The sequence below is a fragment of the Heptranchias perlo genome, unplaced genomic scaffold (assembly GCF_035084215.1).
Source record: "Heptranchias perlo isolate sHepPer1 unplaced genomic scaffold, sHepPer1.hap1 HAP1_SCAFFOLD_199, whole genome shotgun sequence".
Lineage (NCBI taxonomy): Eukaryota > Metazoa > Chordata > Chondrichthyes > Hexanchiformes > Hexanchidae > Heptranchias > Heptranchias perlo.
The window spans coordinates 500,935-519,118 of NW_027139215.1; the positions used below are offsets into that span (position 1 = coordinate 500,935).

Sequence of the window (18,184 nt, forward strand, 5' to 3'; positions counted from 1 at the left end):
TCCCATGTGGTCTAGCGGTGAGGATTCCTGGTTTTCACCCAAGCGGCCCGGGTTCGACTCCCGGTGTGGGAATCGTAAACTTTTATTCCCAGCCTCCCAATTTGCCTGCAGTTCGGACTGTGGCTGCTCCTTCTGAATTCGCACCACAATCACTCTGAGAAATGAGGCAAACCACAGCACTTGAAGGGACAGTGCACCCAAAACCCAGTCCCACAAGCTGAAGGGAAGCAAGCAACAATGTCCCGACAGGTCACTCAGCAGCTCATGGCCAAGTGTTTGACTACAATCGTTTTATCATTTACTGTAAAACCCGAGTCTGAGTGAAACATGCACAGAACAATCTGGAAACACTCAGCGGGTCGGGCCCCATCTGCGGAGAGAACGGACCAATTAACTGAGAGTCTCAATGAGACGAGGAAAGAGACACGGCCCACAGTGAGAAACAAGGAACTTGCATTTGTATGGCACCTTGCACATCCTCAGGACATCCCAACGCACTTCACTCGAAGTTCACTCACTATCGTTTCATAAGAGAACGTAGCAGCCAAGTTGTGTACAGCAAGATCCCACAAACAGTGATGATATATTGAGCAGACCTCCTGTTTGTTGGGTGCTGATGGTTGTGGAAAGAATATTGGCCAGGGCACCGGGAGAACTCCCTGCTCTTCACAAATTACCACGGGACATTTAAAACCTCGGAGCAGAAAGAAGGGACCCCCATTAAACACTTCATTCAAAGGACAGCACCTCTCACGATGCAGCTCCCTCTCAGAACGACACAGTCAGTCTGGATCATGTGTCCCAGTCCTGGAACGGGAGCTGGAACCCACACCCTTCTAAACACCAGCCTGACTCCCTGGGGTTACTCTCACCCCCGGCTAGTCATGAAACAGACTGTGCCACTCCCAAAGTAACTGATGACCACAGCCTCAGCCCTGGGTCCAGGTCTTCACCATAACCGCAGCCTGTTACCGCTCATAGAAAGTGGCGTGGGATTCCTGAGTTCATTCTGTGATGTGCATTGGGGGAGTGGGACTACATGGATTGATCTTGCATAGAGCCGGTAAGGACTCGATGGGTCAAATGGCCTCCTTCCGTGCTGTAACCTTTCTATGATTCTTTGTTTCGATGTTGATGGAGAGGGATACAAGGAAGTGATCAGAGATGGCCTTATCCATGATTGACACGATCGGGAGTAGAGAGGCCACATGAGATGGAAAGGTCGAGGGGGTGGCCATGAATATGGGTCGGGGAGTTTCGATGCAGGGAGAGATTAAGGGAGGATAAAGTATCACACAATAGACTTGTTCGCAAAATTGAAGCCCATGGGATTAAATGGACAATGGCAGCGTGGATCCAAATTTGGCTAAGGGGCAGAAAACAGAAAGTAGTGGTGAATGGTTGTTTTTCAGACTGGAGGCAAGTATACAGTGGTGTCCCCCAGGGCTCGGTATTATGACCACTGCTCTTTTTGATATATATTAATGACTGGGACTTGGGAGTACAGGGTTAATTTCATAGTTTGCAGATGACACGAAACTCGAAAATGTAATAAACAATGTGGAGGATAGTAACAGACTTCAGGAGGACATCGACAGACTGGTGAAATGGGCAGAAACATGGCAGATGAAATTTAATGCAGAGAATTGTGAAGTGATACATTATGGTAGGAAGAATGAGGAGAGACAATATAAACTAAATGGTGCAATTTAAAAGGGAGTGGAGGAATAGAGAGACCTGGAGGTGTAGTTACACAAATCTTTGAAGGTGGCAGGATAAGTTGAGAAGGCTGTTAAAAAAGCAAATGGGGCCCTTGCCTTTATTAATTGAGGCACAGAATACAAAAGCAAGGAATTGATACTAAACTTTTATAAAACACTGGTTGGGCCTCAGCTGGAGTATTGTGTTCAATTCTGGACACCAAACATTGGGAAGGATGTCATGGCCTTAGAGAGGGTGCAGAGGAGATTTACTAGAATGGTGCCAGGGATGAGGGACTTCAGTTATGTGGAGAGACTGATTAAAGTTCACTCTGAACTGCCCCATCAAACACTCGCAGTACAGGTACAGCACGGGTTATATGCAGAATGAAGCTCCCTCTACACTGTCAAATCAAACATTCCCAGGGCAGGTACAACACGGGTTAGATACACAGTAATGCTTCCTTTACTCTGTGCAGTTTAGATCTTGCCTCAGATTTCAGATAAAAGCTTGCTTTGGTGCACGGTCTGCTGGTGTCTCTCTCTTTCTCCGTACTCAGTTACACCGCTCTCTACCTCCCTCTGCTGGTGTCTCACCGGACGAAGTAGAAAGTCTCCGAAAGCTTGTGATTTTCAAATAAAATTGTTGGACAATAACCTGGTGTTGTCAGATTCTCTGCATTTCTCTGTTCTCAGTTACACCGCTCTCTACCTCCCTCTGCTGGTGTCTCTCTGTATCTCTGTACTCAGTTACACCGCTCTCTACCTCCCTCTGCTGGTGTCTCTCTGTATCTCTGTACTCAGTTACACCGCTCTCTACCTCCCTCTGCTGGTGTCTCTCTGTATCTCTGTACTCAGTTACACCGCTCTCTACCTCCCTCTGCTGGTGTCTCTCTGTATCTCTGTACTCAGTTACACCGCTCTCGACCTCCCTCTGCTGTTGTCTCTCTGTATCTCTGTACTCAGTTACACCGCTCTCTACCTCCCTCTGCTGGTGTCTCTCTGTATCTCTGTACTCAGTTGTCCCGCTCAGTCTGTCCCCACAGCTCCTTCGGGAGTTTAATGATTTTGGAATGAAGTCTTTTTCCTGTGTGACTTGTGAAGTTTTGATCAGTGAAATGTTTGTGAAAGAGAAGGATTGAGAGCTTTTAGTGTGGGACAGAAGTGATGTTGTTTCATGGAGAAGCCACACGATGCGTTATGTTGAGCAGCGGTTTCCACATTAACCCACACACGCAAAAGGTCCCCGGTTCGATCCCGGGCGGGAACATTATTTGGGAATTTACTCCAGGTGAATCTCCAGTGTGAGTTTCTTCTCCTGTGAATGGGGGAATAATTCCTTTTCCTGTTAAATTTGGCAACGGCTGCACCACATTCCTTCCAGGGAGAAGGGATGATGGAAGAAAGTGCCCATGAACCTGATTAAATGAGGCCAAACACAAGATAATATTAAGATGTCATCAGCAGAATATTAACATAATCTGAGCTCCGAGATCTGACCGGGTCCCATTCCCCCAGAGTGAGGAATGAGCGGGAGGGGAAATTCCACCCGGTTTATATTTTTGTACAAGGTGATGTCACAAAGTCCAATTTACAGTGGAGCCGAAATAGTTGAGTTTGGAGAGCGTGAGATTGAAGATCGAAAGGTCTCTGGGTTTGATTCTGTGTTCGGTGATTTTTGTTGCTTTGTTCTCGTTCTTTGAGTCGATTCTCTCATTTATTTACACTGAAATTTTAACCGGCACAGAAAGATTGGGGAAGAAATAGACAGGCATCAAGAATGGGAAATATTGATAGCGTCTTTATTGAGCTTTTATTTCTCTTTTCTCTTCTGCCTTTTTCTCTGGAATTTGTCTCTCTCGGTGCCGGGAGACCATTTGATTTGAGGAATTTGTCCTAAACTGATGTCTTTTCCACATCTCGGGGCGGTCAGACCCGCTCTGTCTGTTACTACTTGTGACAATTGACGGGAACAGGCCGCGAGTTGAACGTTTATCAACAAACCGACAGAGAGAGAACACAACGGGAATCAAACTCATTGGGCATGATTTTACCGGGGGCGGGGGGGGGGGGGAGTCATGGGAGGTCGTCAGGGGTCATGGGTGGGTCAGTCATCGGGGGCATTGACGGGTCAGTCATCGGAGCGAGGACTCAGTCATCGGGGGTCGGGGGTCGGTGGTCATCGCGGGGGTCGGAGATCATGGGGTTCGTAGTTCGTGCAGGGGTGTCGGTGATTTGGAGGGGGTCGGCCGATCGCCTGTGTGGGATCACGGCAGGTTGGCTTGTTGGGCCTGGGGGAAGCACTCCTGCTCCTCCGGGCCCACAAGCTGTGCTATAAAGGCACTTACCTGCTGTTTCGGGCCTTCTCGCCCCCTCTCATGTGGTGTGAAGGAAAAGGCCCAGGAATCCCGGCCCCCCAGGAGTTAAAAATAAAAAAGCTGTGAAAATGGAGGCCCACAGCCTCCTTCAAAGCTTTCACTGACCGACCCGCCTCCGTTAAAACCAGGAGTGGGCGGGTTGGGGTCGGGGTTTAGATATTTTTACTATTTTTACCTTCCCAACCCACCCATTCGTGGGGTTAAAATTTCGGCCCTTTACTCTGTTTCTTTCTCCACAGATGCTGCCTGATTTGCTGAAGGATATACTTGCCATGGAGGGAGTGTAACGAAGGTTCACCAGACTGATTCCTGGGATGGCGGGATTATCCTATGAGGAGAGATTGAGTAGACTGGACCTGTATTCTCTCGAGTTTAGAAGAATGAGAGGTGATCTCATTGAAACATACAAAATTCTTACAGGGCTCGACAGGGTAGATGCAGGGAGGATGTTTCCCCTGGCTGGCGAGTCTAGAACCAGGGGTCACAGTCTCAGAATAAGGGGTCGGCCATTTAGACTGAGATGAGGAGAAATTTCTTCACTCAGAGGGTGGTGAATCTTTGGAATTCTCTCCCCCAGAGGGCTGTGGAGGCTCAGTCATTGAGTACATTCAAAACAGAGATCGATAGATTTCTAGATATTAACAACATCAAGGGATATGGGGATAGTGCAGGAAAATGGCGTTGAGGTAGAAGATCAGCCATGATCTTGTTGAATGGCGGAGCAGGTTCGGGGGGCCGGATCGCCCACTCCTGCTCCTATTTCTCATGTTCTTGCTGAGTATTACCAGCATTTTCTGGTTTGATTATAAAATTAAAATAAAGATGTGTTTCTCCGCCCCAGGGGTAAAGGTATATCAAACATTGCAATGGCTGTTATTGATAAAAATATATCCTGTGACATTTTGTGTGGATTTGTTTGTTTGTGAAGTTTGGATTTTAAAGGACAGCAAAACGCGGAAAATAATAAGCCGATGGTTCGTATGGGAATTGAGCCCACGCTCTTGGTGTTATTGGCACCACGCTCGAACCGAATGAACGAATCAGCCATAAAGTAATCCTGTGGTCATGGGTTCGAGCCCTGCGTTGGGCGGTCTGTGTTTCATTTCTCACACTGGGTGACAGAGTTATTGCACAATCATTGAACAAACCACATCCCGGAAACATTGTTCGTTGTTTATGTATAAAACTGGTGAGGATGTAAATCGAAAGTAACAGATAAAAAGCACTTTAATGTATCAAATTTTATTATTATTTTACAAACCCTAAACAGCCCGTCCCTCAAACACTGTCTGGATATAAAACCAGTCCCAGGACCCTGAGCCGCTGTGACCCCGACCTGATTGGAATTCACAGCTTTCAGAGCGGGAGTCAGACGCTCTCCGTTGCGCCGCAATGTCCACAGTGAGCGGGTGGAGCCGGATCAATTGGAGAGAAAATCGGTCCCGACCGCCGCCGGGAATCTCCGATTCAGAGCCAGACCGCCTCAACAACAGCTCAGGATCCCCGCTCTCTCATCCAGCCGCTGCCGGCCGAGAGCTGCCGGTCCCGGCCTGAGCCGTGTCTGGGAGCCGCCTGCCGGTCTCTCTTTACTGAACGGGACCGATCCAGGTGCAGCTCACACACAGGACCAGGAATCCCACTCCGGACAGATTCACTTCTTTAAACCTTGTTTAGATTCAGTGAATTGGGATTTAATTCAATCCTCATCTGCCCTCCGCTCTGTCAGTTCAGGACTTTATTTAAAACGATACTTGGTGTTCTGTTTTACAGGGTGTCGGCTGTTTAAGTATTTCTCAGTCCCATTACTCCCATTAATAACACTTTTTGCTGCTAACTGCTGATTGATACAAAGTGCCCAGGAATTAGGGAATTTCTCCCGGGGACCGGGAACTGACTCGGATTCGGCTCAACCCTCAAATCCACAAAGTTTTTGTCACTGCTGCTGTCCAGGATTAAAGGAAGGGACCGAACCAGAAGCGGTTTTAAATTATTACTGACAAATCAGCGTCAAAGGCAAAGGATACAGTCTGCTTATCTCCAGGGCTGAGTCCCTGCCCGCTTCACTGTCTGTCTGTCTGTCTCCCGGTCTATCCGTCTGATTGAGTCTCTGCTTTGCTCTCTGGCTCTTTGTTTGCTGTCTGCAGGCCTCCCGACCCGACTGACTGACTAACTACCGGACCGTGTGTCGGAATGAATGACTGGGACTGAGTGTCTGCCTATTTTTGGACCTGAATGGCCACATTTCTCAGTTCCTGCCTTCGCTCTGTGTCACGGGCCTGTCGCTGTCTCTCAGGATGACAACACACCCACACCCTTCACACACCGCCTTTGACGACTGAACGCAGGTTTGCTCAGTCTGTCCCCGCAGCTCCTTCGGGAGTTCAATGATTTGGAAATGAAGACTTTTTCCTGTGTGACTTCTGAAGTTTTGATCAGTGAAATGTTTGTGAAAGAGAAGGATTTAGAGCTTTTAGTGTGGGACAGAAGTGATGTTGTTTAACGGAGAAGCCACACGATGCCAGAAATTGAGCAGCGGTTACCGTAGTGTGGCGGTTGTCATGTTTGCCACACACATGAAAAGTCCCCGGTTCGATCCTGTGTCGGAACATTATTTGGGAATTTGCTCCAGGTGAATCTCCAGGGTGAGTTTCTTCTCCTTTGACAAAGGGGGCGATAATTGGCTTTTCCTCTTAAATTTAACAACGGCTGAACCACATTTCTGGTGTCATAAACACTGAACATTTTAACCACACTCTTAAAATACAGTCTTTAAAATGAGAATGGATGAAAGTTCATCACATGCAAAACACAATAACTTCCCCACGTGTCACTGTCACTCGGTAACCGTGTTAGTATTTCCGTCAGTCAGTCTGCAGAAAGTTATCGCTTCATTAATGGCGAGTACAACAATTATTCAACTTTCATAGAGTTTCATCAGTTTTGTGTGTTCATTTAATAAAGTTCATAATTGTTTGTGAAAATTATTTCATTAACCGGGAATCGAACCCACACCGCGGCGGTGAGAGCCCCGAATCCGAACCACCAGATGCCGCGCAGTGGGTCGAGGAACGGATCGGCACAGTTGATATGAAGAACAAATCAAAAAGTAGAAACAGAAAATGTTGCGAACTCTCAGCAGGTCAGACAGCATCTGTGGAGAGAGAAACAGAGGGAATGTTTCAGGTCGGTGACCTTTCATCAGAACTCGCTCCACAGATGCTGCCTGACCGGCTGAGTGTATCCAGCATTTTCTGTTTATAGTTCAGATTTCCAGCATCCGCAGCACTTTGCTTTTGAAATTAAAAAGTAGCCCAAGTTGATGAAAGTTGCACCAGTGAAAATCCTGGGTGGAGATTTAGAGGATGCGACAGTGGGAAGGGCTAGACTGCGATTCGAACAGTCCTCCAAGCAAATTTCTGGGAAGTCATCGAAATTTAAAAGCGGACTTGGAACGGGAACAGAACGACAGGCTCACGTGACAGGGCATTGGCATTCGGAATGTCCAAAATGCAAAAGACAAGGCTGAAGTGTTTGCAACCATCTTCAGCCAGAAGTGCCGAGTGGATGATCCATCTCGGCCTCCTCCCGATATCCCCACCATCACAGAAGCCAGTCTTCGGCCAATTCGATTCACTCCACGTGATATCAAGAAACGGCTGAGTGCACTGGATACAGCAAAGGCTATGGGCCCCGACAACATCCCAGCTGTAGTGCTGAAGACTTGTGCTCCAGAACTAGCTGCGCCTCTAGCCAAGCTGTTCCAGTACAGCTACAACACTGGCATCTACCCGACAATGTGGAAAATTGCCCAGGTATGTCCTGTCCACAAAAAGCTGGACAAATCCAATCCGGCCAATTACCGCCCCATCAGTCTACTCTCAATCATCAGCAAAGTGATGGAAGTTGTCATCGAAAGTGCTATCAAGCGGCACTTACTCACCAATAACCTGCTCACCGATGCTCAGTTTGGGTTCCGCCAGGACCACTCGGCTCCAGACCTCATTACAGCGTTGGTCCAAACATGGACAAAAGAGCTGAATTCCAGAAGTGAGGTGAGAGTGACTGCCCTTGACATCAAGGCAGCATTTGACCGAGTGTGGCACCAAGGAGCCCTCGTAAAATTGAAGTCAATGGGAATCAGGGCGAAAACTCTCCAGTGGCTGGAGTCATACCGAGCACAAAGGAAGATGGTAGTGGTTGTTGGAGGCCAATCATCTAAGCCCCAGGACATTGCTGCAGGAGTTCCTCAGGGCAGTGTCCTAGGCCCAACCATCTTCAGCTGCTTCATCAATGACCTTCCCTCCATCATAAGGTCAGAAATGGGGATGTTCGCTGATGACTGCACAGTGTTCAGTTCCATTCGCAACCCCTCAAATAATGAAGCAGTCCGAGCCCGCATGCAGCAAGACCTGGACAACATCCAGGCTTGGGCTCATAAGTGGCAAGTAACATTCGCGCCAGATAAGTGCCAGGCAATGACCATCTCCAACAAGAGAGAGTCTAACCACCTCCCCGTGACATTCAACGGCATTACCATCACCGAATCCCCCACCATCAACATCCTGGGGGTTACCATTGACCAGAAACTTAACTCGACCAGCCATATAAATACTGTGGCTACGAGAGCAGGTCAGAGGCTGGGTATTCTGCGGCGAGTGACTCACCTCCTGACTCCCCAAAGCCTTTCCACCATCTACAAGGCACAAGTCAGGAGTGTGATGGAATACTCTCCACTTGCTTGGATGAGTGCAGCTCCAACAACACTCAAGAAGCTCGACACCATCCAAGATAAAGCAGCCCGCTTGATTGGCACCCCATCCACCACACTAAACATTCACTCCCTTCACCACCGGCGCACTGTGGCTGCAGTGTGTACCATCCACAGGATGCACTGCAGCAACTCGCCAAGGCTTCTTCGACAGCACCTCCCAAACCCGCGACCTCTACCACCTAGAAGGACAAGAGCAGCAGGCACATGGGAACAACACCACCTGCACGTTCCCCTCCAAGTCACACACCATCCCGACTTGGAAATATATCGCCGTTCCTTCATTGTCGCTGGGTCAAAATCCTGGAACTCCCTTCCTAACAGCACTGTGGGAGAACCGTCACCACACGGACTGCAGCGGTTCAAGAAGGCGGCTCACCACCACCTTCTCGAGGGCAATTAGGGATGGGCAATAAATGCTGGCCTCGCCAGCGACGCCCACATCCCGTGAACGAATAATAATAATTTTTTAAAAAGTCCCCACTGCTCTGATGACCTGAATCAGACAAATAGTAATTCACAACACAGGACAAATCCATTTGATTTGAGTTTTGGAAACCCATTCACGACAGCAGCTGTCTCCCATCAGTTTACTTTTCCAAACTAAAGGGTATGAAGCTTGCACGAGTGATGATCTGTGCTGTATTATTTCTGAGCAGCAGACTCACCTTGCCCCATCAATGCCTATTTGTTGGAAGGCGCAGTCCCCATTGGTCGAGGGGATCGGTTTCTCGAGCTGTGATTCACCATCCTCTATTTCAGGAATATTCCGGTTTGCTGAAAATGAGATGAGATGAAACGAGCAGGTCCAACGAGCCGGTCTGTCACACTGCACGGCATCGACAAAGTTGTCTCTTGCACTTACAGTGAAGCGGAGGGCAGTTTTCACCCTGAAACGAGCAAGTTAGGTGGCGCAGTAAATAGTGCAGATGGGAGCAGGAAGTAGTGAAGGGACATTGATGATTAAATGAGAGGGTAAAACTGTGGCAGATGGAGTTCAATGTGGGGAAGTGTGATATAATCCACTTAGAAACTTAAAAAGATAAATCAGAGTATTTTCTAAATGACGAGAAACTAGGAACTATGGAGGAGCAGAGAGGTTCAGGGGTCCATCTCCAGAAATCACTAAAAACTAGCGACAGGTACAAAAAATAATTAATGAAATGTGAGCCTTCATCTCAAGGGGCTGGAATACAAAGGGTGGAAGTTATGATTCAGATGCATAAAGCTCTGGTTAGACCACATCTGGAGCACTGCGTTCAGATCTGGGCACCGTACCCCAGGAGGGATATATTGGCCTTGATTGGGGTGTAGAACAGATTCTCCAGAATGATATCGGGCCTAAAAGGGTTAAATTATGGGGACAGGTCTTGTAGACTGGACTTGTAGACTCTTGAGTATAGGAGGTTAAGGGGTGATCTAATTGAGATGTTTAAGAAGATAGGGTAGATAGAGAGAGGCTATTTCCTTTGAGGGAGTCCAGAACAAGTTGGCATAACCTTAAAATTAGAGCTCGGCCGTTCAGTGGTGATGTCAGGAAAAACTTCTTCACACGAAGGGTCGGGGAACTCCCACACACTGGGTAGGGCCCAGGCTGTTTCTTGTCAGTGTGCTGAGTCCCACACACCCTGGGGGATGGGCTCAGTTACACATCTCCTGTCTCTCTGAAATGTTTCACATATTTCAAATCTCCCCGGTCAGACTGCCGATTGTTTATTGATCAGGAAGATGGGTGGTAATAATCTGAGACCCAGTGAAGAGGTGAGAACAGAGCAGCAGGGAATGATCCTGGAACAATAGGAGCCAGCAGCCTGGTCCCTGTGTCAGGGACAATACACAACACCTCAGTTCCAGACCAGGAACAGAGAGCTGCTGTTAACATGGCCCAGCCCTCGCAAACTGCTGGAACTGTGGGATGGAAATCAAACTTTGGTTCTCGGAGGCTGCTTTAGGGTCTCAGTGGATCATCAAAAGAATGATTTCTAATAAAGAGCAGGGCTCTGCTCCATCACAGACTGATACTGTACAGTACATAGCAGAGTAAAGCTCCCTCTACACTGTGCCATCAAATACTCCTGGGGAAGGTGCACCATGGATTAGATCAAGATTAAATCTCCCTCTACACAGTCACAGAGGTTGTCACTTGTGACTTTGACAAGGGTCGTTTCAGTGCTGCGGCAGGATTGGAAACCTGATTGGAGGGATTCAAACATGGTGTTTGACGGCAGATTTGAAGAGGAGACGGACAGTACCTGAGGAGAGGGGACTCTTAACAATGCCAGCTGACAGGGGGCCAGGAAGGGAGTTTGGGTGGTCAGCAGTTTGGTGGGAATAGGGTCGATGGAGCAGGAGGTGGGTCTCATGGTCAAGATGAGCTCAGAGAGGGCATGAGAGGAGATAGGAGAGAAACTTGGTGGGCTAGGTGAAGGGAGGGGAGTGGCAGAGGCAGCTTAACGGATGGTCTCAACCTTAGTGACAAAGAAGTCCATGAGCTCCTCACAATTGTTGTTGGAGGTGAGGGTGGAGTGGGGAGGGGAGAGGGCTTTCAGAAGATGGTTTGTAGTGAAGAGAAGCCGGGGGTTATTGTTACATTCTAGGATGCTCCTGAAATAGAGAGCAGTTTTGGCAGAGAGCAGGACCCAATAGTGCTTTATGTGTTCCAGCCAGATCTGGTGATGAATGACTGAACCAGTTGTCCACCATAAATGTTCAAGTCTGCGTCCCTTTGGCTTACGGGAGCGGAAGCTATACAAAACCCTGGTTAGACCGCACCTGGAGTACTGTGAGCAGTTCTGGGCACCGCACCTTCGGAAGGACGTATTTGCCTTGGAGGGAGTGCAGCGTAGGTTTTCTAGAATGACACCCGGACTTCAAGGGTTAAATTACGAGGAGAGATTACACAAAGTGGGGTTGTATTCTCTAGAGTTTAGAAGGTTAAGGGGTGATCTGATCAAAGTTTATAAGATATTAAGGGGAACGGATAGGGTGGATAGAGAGAAACTATTTCCGCTGGTTGGGGATTCTAGGACGAGGGGGCACAGTCCAAAAATTAGATCCAGACCTTTCAGGAGTGAGTTTAGAAAACACTTCTACACACAAAGGGTGGTAGAAGTTTGGAACCCTCTTCCGCAAACGGCAATTGATACTAGCAAAATTGCTAATTTTAAATCTGAGATAGATAGCTTTTTGCCAACCGAAGGTATTAAGTGGTATGGGCCAAAGGCAGGTATATGGAGTCAGATCACAGATCAGCCATGATCTTATCAAATTGCGGAGTAGGCTCAAGGGGCTGAATTACTGACTTCTGTTCCGTTTGTCCTATGTTCCTAAATGAGGGCAGTACCATGGGGATCGACCAGGGTGAGAGAGAGAGTAATGGTTTTAATGGGGACAAGGGCATCAAAGGTGGAGGTGAGGGTGTGATTGAACAAATCAGTAGCTGCAGAAATGCCGTGGTGAATGGAGGGCCAAAGGCTGGACAGTTGGGAAATTTGAAAGTGCCGTTGTAAGTGACTTGGGGGAGAGTTTTTTTCCAGGGATGAACACAGAAGAAAGTGGGTTAGTCCCACTCCCCGGCTCTTTCCCCACAGCCCTGTGAATTTTTTCACGTCAAATATTTATTCAATTCCCTTTTGAAAGTTACTATTGAACCTGCTTCCACCTCCCTTTCAGGCAGTGCATTCCCGATCATAACAACTCGCTGCATAAAAAAACTCTCCTCATTCCCCCCACCTCCCTACCGTGGCTTTTTTGCCAAATTACCATAAATCTGTGTCCTCTGGTTATTAACCCTTCCATCACTGGAAACAGTTTCTCCTTATTTATTCTATTTAAACCTCTCATAATTATGAATGCATCCATGAAATCGCCACTCAACCGTTTGGGTGTCCTCTCAGAGCCCTTCCTGTTAACCTATTATTTCAGTTCCCATATGCTCCAACGATTAGCATTTCTGGTTTTTACTCAGGCGGCCGGGGTTCGATTCCCGGTTTCTGGTTTTTACTCAGGCGGCCGGAGTTCGAATCCCTGTGTGGCAATGGTAGGCTTTTAGTCCCAGCCTCCAAATTTGCCTGCAGTGCGGGCTGTGGCTGCTGCTTCCTCTCTTGCTTGTGTGTCAGCCCCACAATCACACAGATAAATGAGGCAGACCACAGCTCTTAAAAGGACAGTGCACCAAAAACCCAGAACCAAAAGGTGAAGGGAAGCAAGCAACAATGTCCCGACAGGTCACTCAGCAGCTGGGCAGCCGCTCATGGGATCAAGGGATATGGGGAAAAAGCAGAAACAGGGTCCTGAGTTGGATGATCAGCCATGATCATTTTGAATGGCGGAGCAGGCCCGAAGGGCAGAATGGCCGACTCTTGCTCCTATTTTCTATGATTCTATCGTGCATGCATTGTTTGTGATCTTCCAAAGTTCTCTAGATACTATAACGGTCTCAGTGGATTGGAAGTTAGCAAGAGTGGTGTTACACCACTCTTCAAGAAAGGAGGGAGAGAGAAAACAGGGAACCTCAAGCCAGTTAGCCTGACATCAGTCGTTGGGGAAATGCATGGGATCTGGGCTACGCTGGAAAGGCCAGCATTTGTTGCCCATCCCTAATTGCCCTTGAGAAGGTGGTGGTGAGCTGCCAACTTGAACCGCTGCAGTCCGTGTGGTGAAGGTTCTCCCACAGTGCTGTTAGGAAGGGACTTCCAGGATTTTGACCCAGCAATGATGAAGGAACAGCGATATATTTCCAAGTCAGGATGAAGTGTGACTTGGAGGGGAACGTGCAGGTGGTGTTGTTCCCTTGTGCTTGCTGCTCTTGTCCTTCTAGGTGGTAGAGGTCGTGCGTTTGGGAGGTGCTGTCAAAGAAGCCTTGGCGAGTTGCTGCCGTGCATCCTGTGGATGGTACACACTGCAGCCACTATGCGCCGGTGGTGAAGGGAGTGAATGTTTAGGGTGGTGGATGGGGTACCAATCAAGCGGGCTACTTTGTCCTGTATTGGTGTCGAGCTTCTTCAGTGTTGTTGGAGCTGCACTCATCCAGTCAAGTGGAGAGTATTCCATCATACTCCTGACTTGTGCCTTGTAGATGGTGGAAAGGCTTTGGGGAGTCAGGAGGTGACTCACTCGCCGCAGAATACCCAGCCTCTGACCTGCTCTTGTAGCCACAATTTAGGGTTTTATTAAAATTGGTTTCTGCATTTTGCAGTATTTATGAAAATTGCTCTTTTCCCTGATGGGATTGCAGTGCCAGCAATGTGGTGAGATGTTTGTTCTTTCGCCTGTAACTGATATTATTAATTGTGCAGCTCGGTTTTGTCTCTGGAGGGTTCGTTCCTGTATAATAAAAGAGGCCCTTCAATGCGTGACTTCAGTGTGTCACTGGTGACGGCCTCCAGGATGGACAGACATCACCGCTTCTCCCAGAAAATGTACCGATCGACCATCGGGCAGGTCGGAGCCGTTTACTATCCCACTCTTGCAGCCGTGGGACTTCCCGGTAGGTGATTGTAACCGGTTCCTGTTTACCCGCTGCTGCTCTTTGCTGTCTGTAATGTAAGTGGTTGTCTTGCTTTAGCTGTTGTAAAACAAATCCTCTTTTTTTTGCATCCTTTCAATTAATCAATCACTGATTTACTGCTTTTTGGAGGTAAGTTTAAATTTGTCCATCGCATAAAACGCCTCTCCTGATTTTCGAGCGAGGTGTCCAGCGGGCGGTGTCTCCAATATTGTCTATTCTACGCTATTGCTAGATATTAAAATTGCCCGCCTTATGCGACAGCTTTACTTGGATTACAATCCTTTAAACTTTTACCTAGTTATCATTTTAGATCACTAGATAGCAGGTTGGCCTGTGATTGAGAAGATTGTGTATTCTTGCTCCAGGACCTGGGGATGTATTTTCTCAGAGCTTTCAGCTGTAGCATCCGCGGAAATGATGCAAAACCCACGGTTTACGCTCCATTCTTGGGGATTTCCGCGGATCTTCTCACAAAGTTACCAGTGGATGCCCGCGGAAACTCACTGGAGTCCGATAACAATATTGCCTGACTGCAATATTACTGGACGAAAGAGGTTCGTTGTTTCCTTCCAAATAGTGGGTGGTGGGTTAAGCGAGTGAAATTCATTTTGGGACGCTTCGCGAAATGGGCACTGGCGAATTTGCAGCCTGTTACACACTTCAATTGTAAAGCCTCTCTGCCGAGTGTAAAACGGGCTGGCGATTTGCTATCGCCCATTTTGCGCTACTTCCATAGATGAATTTCAGCCACAAGGTTTGTGTGAAAATGTGGGACTGAACAATGTTGCACTAAAACACTTAGAGCTGGTGCGGTCACAGTTCAAAGCATGAGCTAAGAACGGCTCTGCTCATTCAATACACACATACATCAGGCAAAAGACGGAAACAGAAACAGAGACGTGTATTTATCTCATCATTTATTGTGTCTCTAAAATGAGACAAAGCACTTCGAGTGCAATTTGTTACTTTGAATTTTAGTAATTTCTGGACTGTAAAGTAGTCATTTCCCGACTTAATGGGAAAAAATAATCTAAATCTCCGATTTTAACTGAATCCACCGGCAGGAACGAGCAGATTCAGGTTGGAGGTCCGATTATCACCCTGTCCGATTTCACTCTTCACTGAAGGCTGGTAGGGAAAATCTGATGTGGTGTTTAACTGGCGGCCGCTCCTCCATCGCCTGTTTAACGCTATTGGCCAAAGTTAAAATTAACCTCAGTGGAGAGTAAAATTAATCAAGGCGTAAAACGGGCATCGGATGCGAAAATTCGCCGACCCCGCCAGATCGATTAGGTTAAAATTGAGGCTTAATTTCCACACAGATTTCACGTCAAGCCAATTAATTGGTTGGGAGTCTAATGATCATTTCCCTGTTTCACCCTCTCTTTCTTACAGCGAACCTAGTGACAGTTGTGATTTTGTCTCGGGGTAAGTGCGGCCTCTCCAAAGCCATCACCCGCTACCTGTTGGCCATGGCGGTGGCGGATCTCCTGGTTGTCATTACCGACGTGATACTCAATCGGGTGAACGATCTTTTTTTTCCCACTTGCTTCCTGGACTACACTCCTTTCTGCAGTTTGAAATTTGTCCTGATTTACGCTGCCTTGGACAGTTCTGTCTGGTTAACGGTGGCTTTCACCTTTGACCGATTGGTTGCCATTTGTTGCCAGAAGTGGAAATGGAAATATTGCACCGAGAGAACGGCGGCTGCGGTTATAGGGACGGTGTATGTGCTGTTCAGTGTAAAAAACATCCGCTGGTACTTCACCTACCAACCTCTCTATGTAATTGATAATGTTCCCTGGTTTTGTGACGTGAAACTGAGCTTCTATGATTCGGCCGCCTGGGTAATGTTTGACTGGGTTGACACGATTTTAACTCCGTGTGTCCCGTTTTTTCTGATTTTGTGCCTCAATGCTCTGACAGTCAGACATATCTTAATGGCCAGTAAAGTACGCAGGGGTCTCCTGGCACAAAGCAACGGCGAGAATCACCTCGACCCCGAGATACAGAACAGAAGAAAATCCATCATATTACTTTTTACTGTGTCGGGCAGTTTCATTCTGCTCTGGACCACCCACGTCGCAGTTTTCCTGTATTGGCGCATCACCCAGACTTTTTCTTACCAAAGTTTGGACGACCCTTTTTACATAGCGCTAGAAACAGGGTACATGCTTCAGGTCTTGAGCTCGTGTACAAACACCTATATTTATGCAGTGACTCAAACGAAATTCAGAGAGCAGCTGAAGAATATGATGAAACAGCCCCTCGTGTTACTTGCTCAACTTGTTAACTGAAAGGTAATTTCACGGAGGTCCCAGCTGAAACGGGATTGGGGTGGAGAATGCACGGCAGAGCTTTGAAACGAGCTAGTAGCTGTCTTCAGCCTTCGAAAGGAACCTGTCTGAAACTTCCTAAGAGCTTTTAGCAAAGAAGATCATCTGCTTTCGGGGAGAAAAGGGAAATATCATGCAAGTATAACAGTACTTATAATGCAGTCTATTTTAATTAAAAAGATTTCCGAATTATTTATTCTTTTCTATTATCGGACCAGCTACTGTAATTGTATATTATGTTAGAATCATAGAATCGTAGAATGGTTACAGCACAGAAGGAGGCCATTCGGCCCATCGAGCCTGTGCCGGCTCTTTGTCAGAGCAATCCAGTTATTCCCATTCACCGCTCTTTCCCCGTAGAGCTGCAATTTTTTTTCCTTCAAGTATTTATCCAACTCCTTTCTGAAAGACATGATTGAATCTGCTTCCACTACCCTTTCAGGCAGTGCATTCCAGATCATAACAACTCGCTGCGAAAATAAGTTTATCCTCATGTCGCCTTTGTTCTTTTGTCAATCACCTTAAATCTGTGTCCTCTGGTTCTCGACCCTTCCACCAATACGAACACTTTTTCTTTATTTACTTTATCTAAGCCCTTCATGATTTTGAATACCTCTATCAAATCTCCTCTTAACCTTCTCTGCTCTAAGGAGAACAACCCCAGCTTCTCCAGTCTATCCAGGGAACTTAAGTCCCTCATCCCTGGAACCATTCTCGTAAATCTTTGCTGCACCCTCTCTAAGGCCTTCACATCCTTCCTAAAGTGCAGAGCCCAGAATTGGACACAATGCTCCAGCTGTAGCCAAACCAGTGTTTTATAGAGGTTCAACATAATTTCATTACTTTTGTACTCTAGGCCTCTATTTATAAAGCCCTTTAACTTTAGCCCTGTTACTTTAACTTTACGTTTGATCTGTTACTGCTTAATCAGTTCCATGCCCCCAGTGTATGGTAGTGTGGTTGTTAAGTTACTGGATACATGAAGGATTTGGGGCTTTTCAATTTAAAAGCAAAATACCAGTTTTATGGAAACTAAAAAGATTGGATACAAACCTGGATTAATTACCTGAAACTGACCGTTCAAGGCAGTATGCTGGGAAGGTTGGCCACATTGGGAAAGTTTTATTCAGTAAACTGTCTAGAAGATTAAAGATAAGACAGTTGCGAGGCCTTGAAAGTCTGATGTGAACATCAAATGCTGTAATATCAACTTGTTTTAACCCACAGGAAAGAGACAAGATTGTGGAAAGTACTAGAAGTTTGTAAAACACCAGCAGAAAGGGAATAAAACCAGGTATTTTAGTAAGTTTGTAGAGACAATCCACGAGACCAACCAGAAGCAGTCCAGAGCCAATTCCAGTAGGGAAAGGATGTCAATGGACTATCAACCTCTTAGTCTCCCGAAGTAGAAGAATTGGCTATTCTGAGTTTCGAGTTGTATTACTGACTTAAATGTAGTATGAATCTCTACCTGTAAAACTTGGTGCATTTTA

General features: G+C 47.1%; 1 protein-coding gene and 1 non-coding gene across 2 annotated transcripts; both read left to right on the top strand.

Moving 5' to 3' along the window:
• trnae-uuc (transfer RNA glutamic acid (anticodon UUC)) lies at positions 1–72 on the top strand. Its single transcript has one exon. It is a non-coding gene; the product is annotated as a tRNA-Glu (tRNA).
• A 14,162-nt stretch (positions 73–14,234) lies between these two features.
• Positions 14,235–16,652, top strand: LOC137309985 (probable G-protein coupled receptor 139). The gene is made up of 2 exons (XM_067977985.1): positions 14,235–14,334; positions 15,751–16,652. The coding sequence occupies exons 1-2, from the start codon at positions 14,235–14,237 to the stop codon at positions 16,650–16,652; spliced, it is 1,002 nt and encodes a 333-aa protein (XP_067834086.1).
• Positions 16,653–18,184: the final 1,532 nt, after the last annotated feature.

Coding starts and splice junctions, on each gene's coding strand:
- LOC137309985 (XM_067977985.1), top strand. CDS start 14,235: ATGGACAGACATCACCGCTTCTCCCAGAAAATGTACCGATCGACCATC. Junction 14,335..15,750: donor TGCAGCCGTGGGACTTCCCG/GTAGGTGATTGT, acceptor TCTTTCTTACAG/CGAACCTAGTGACAGTTGTG.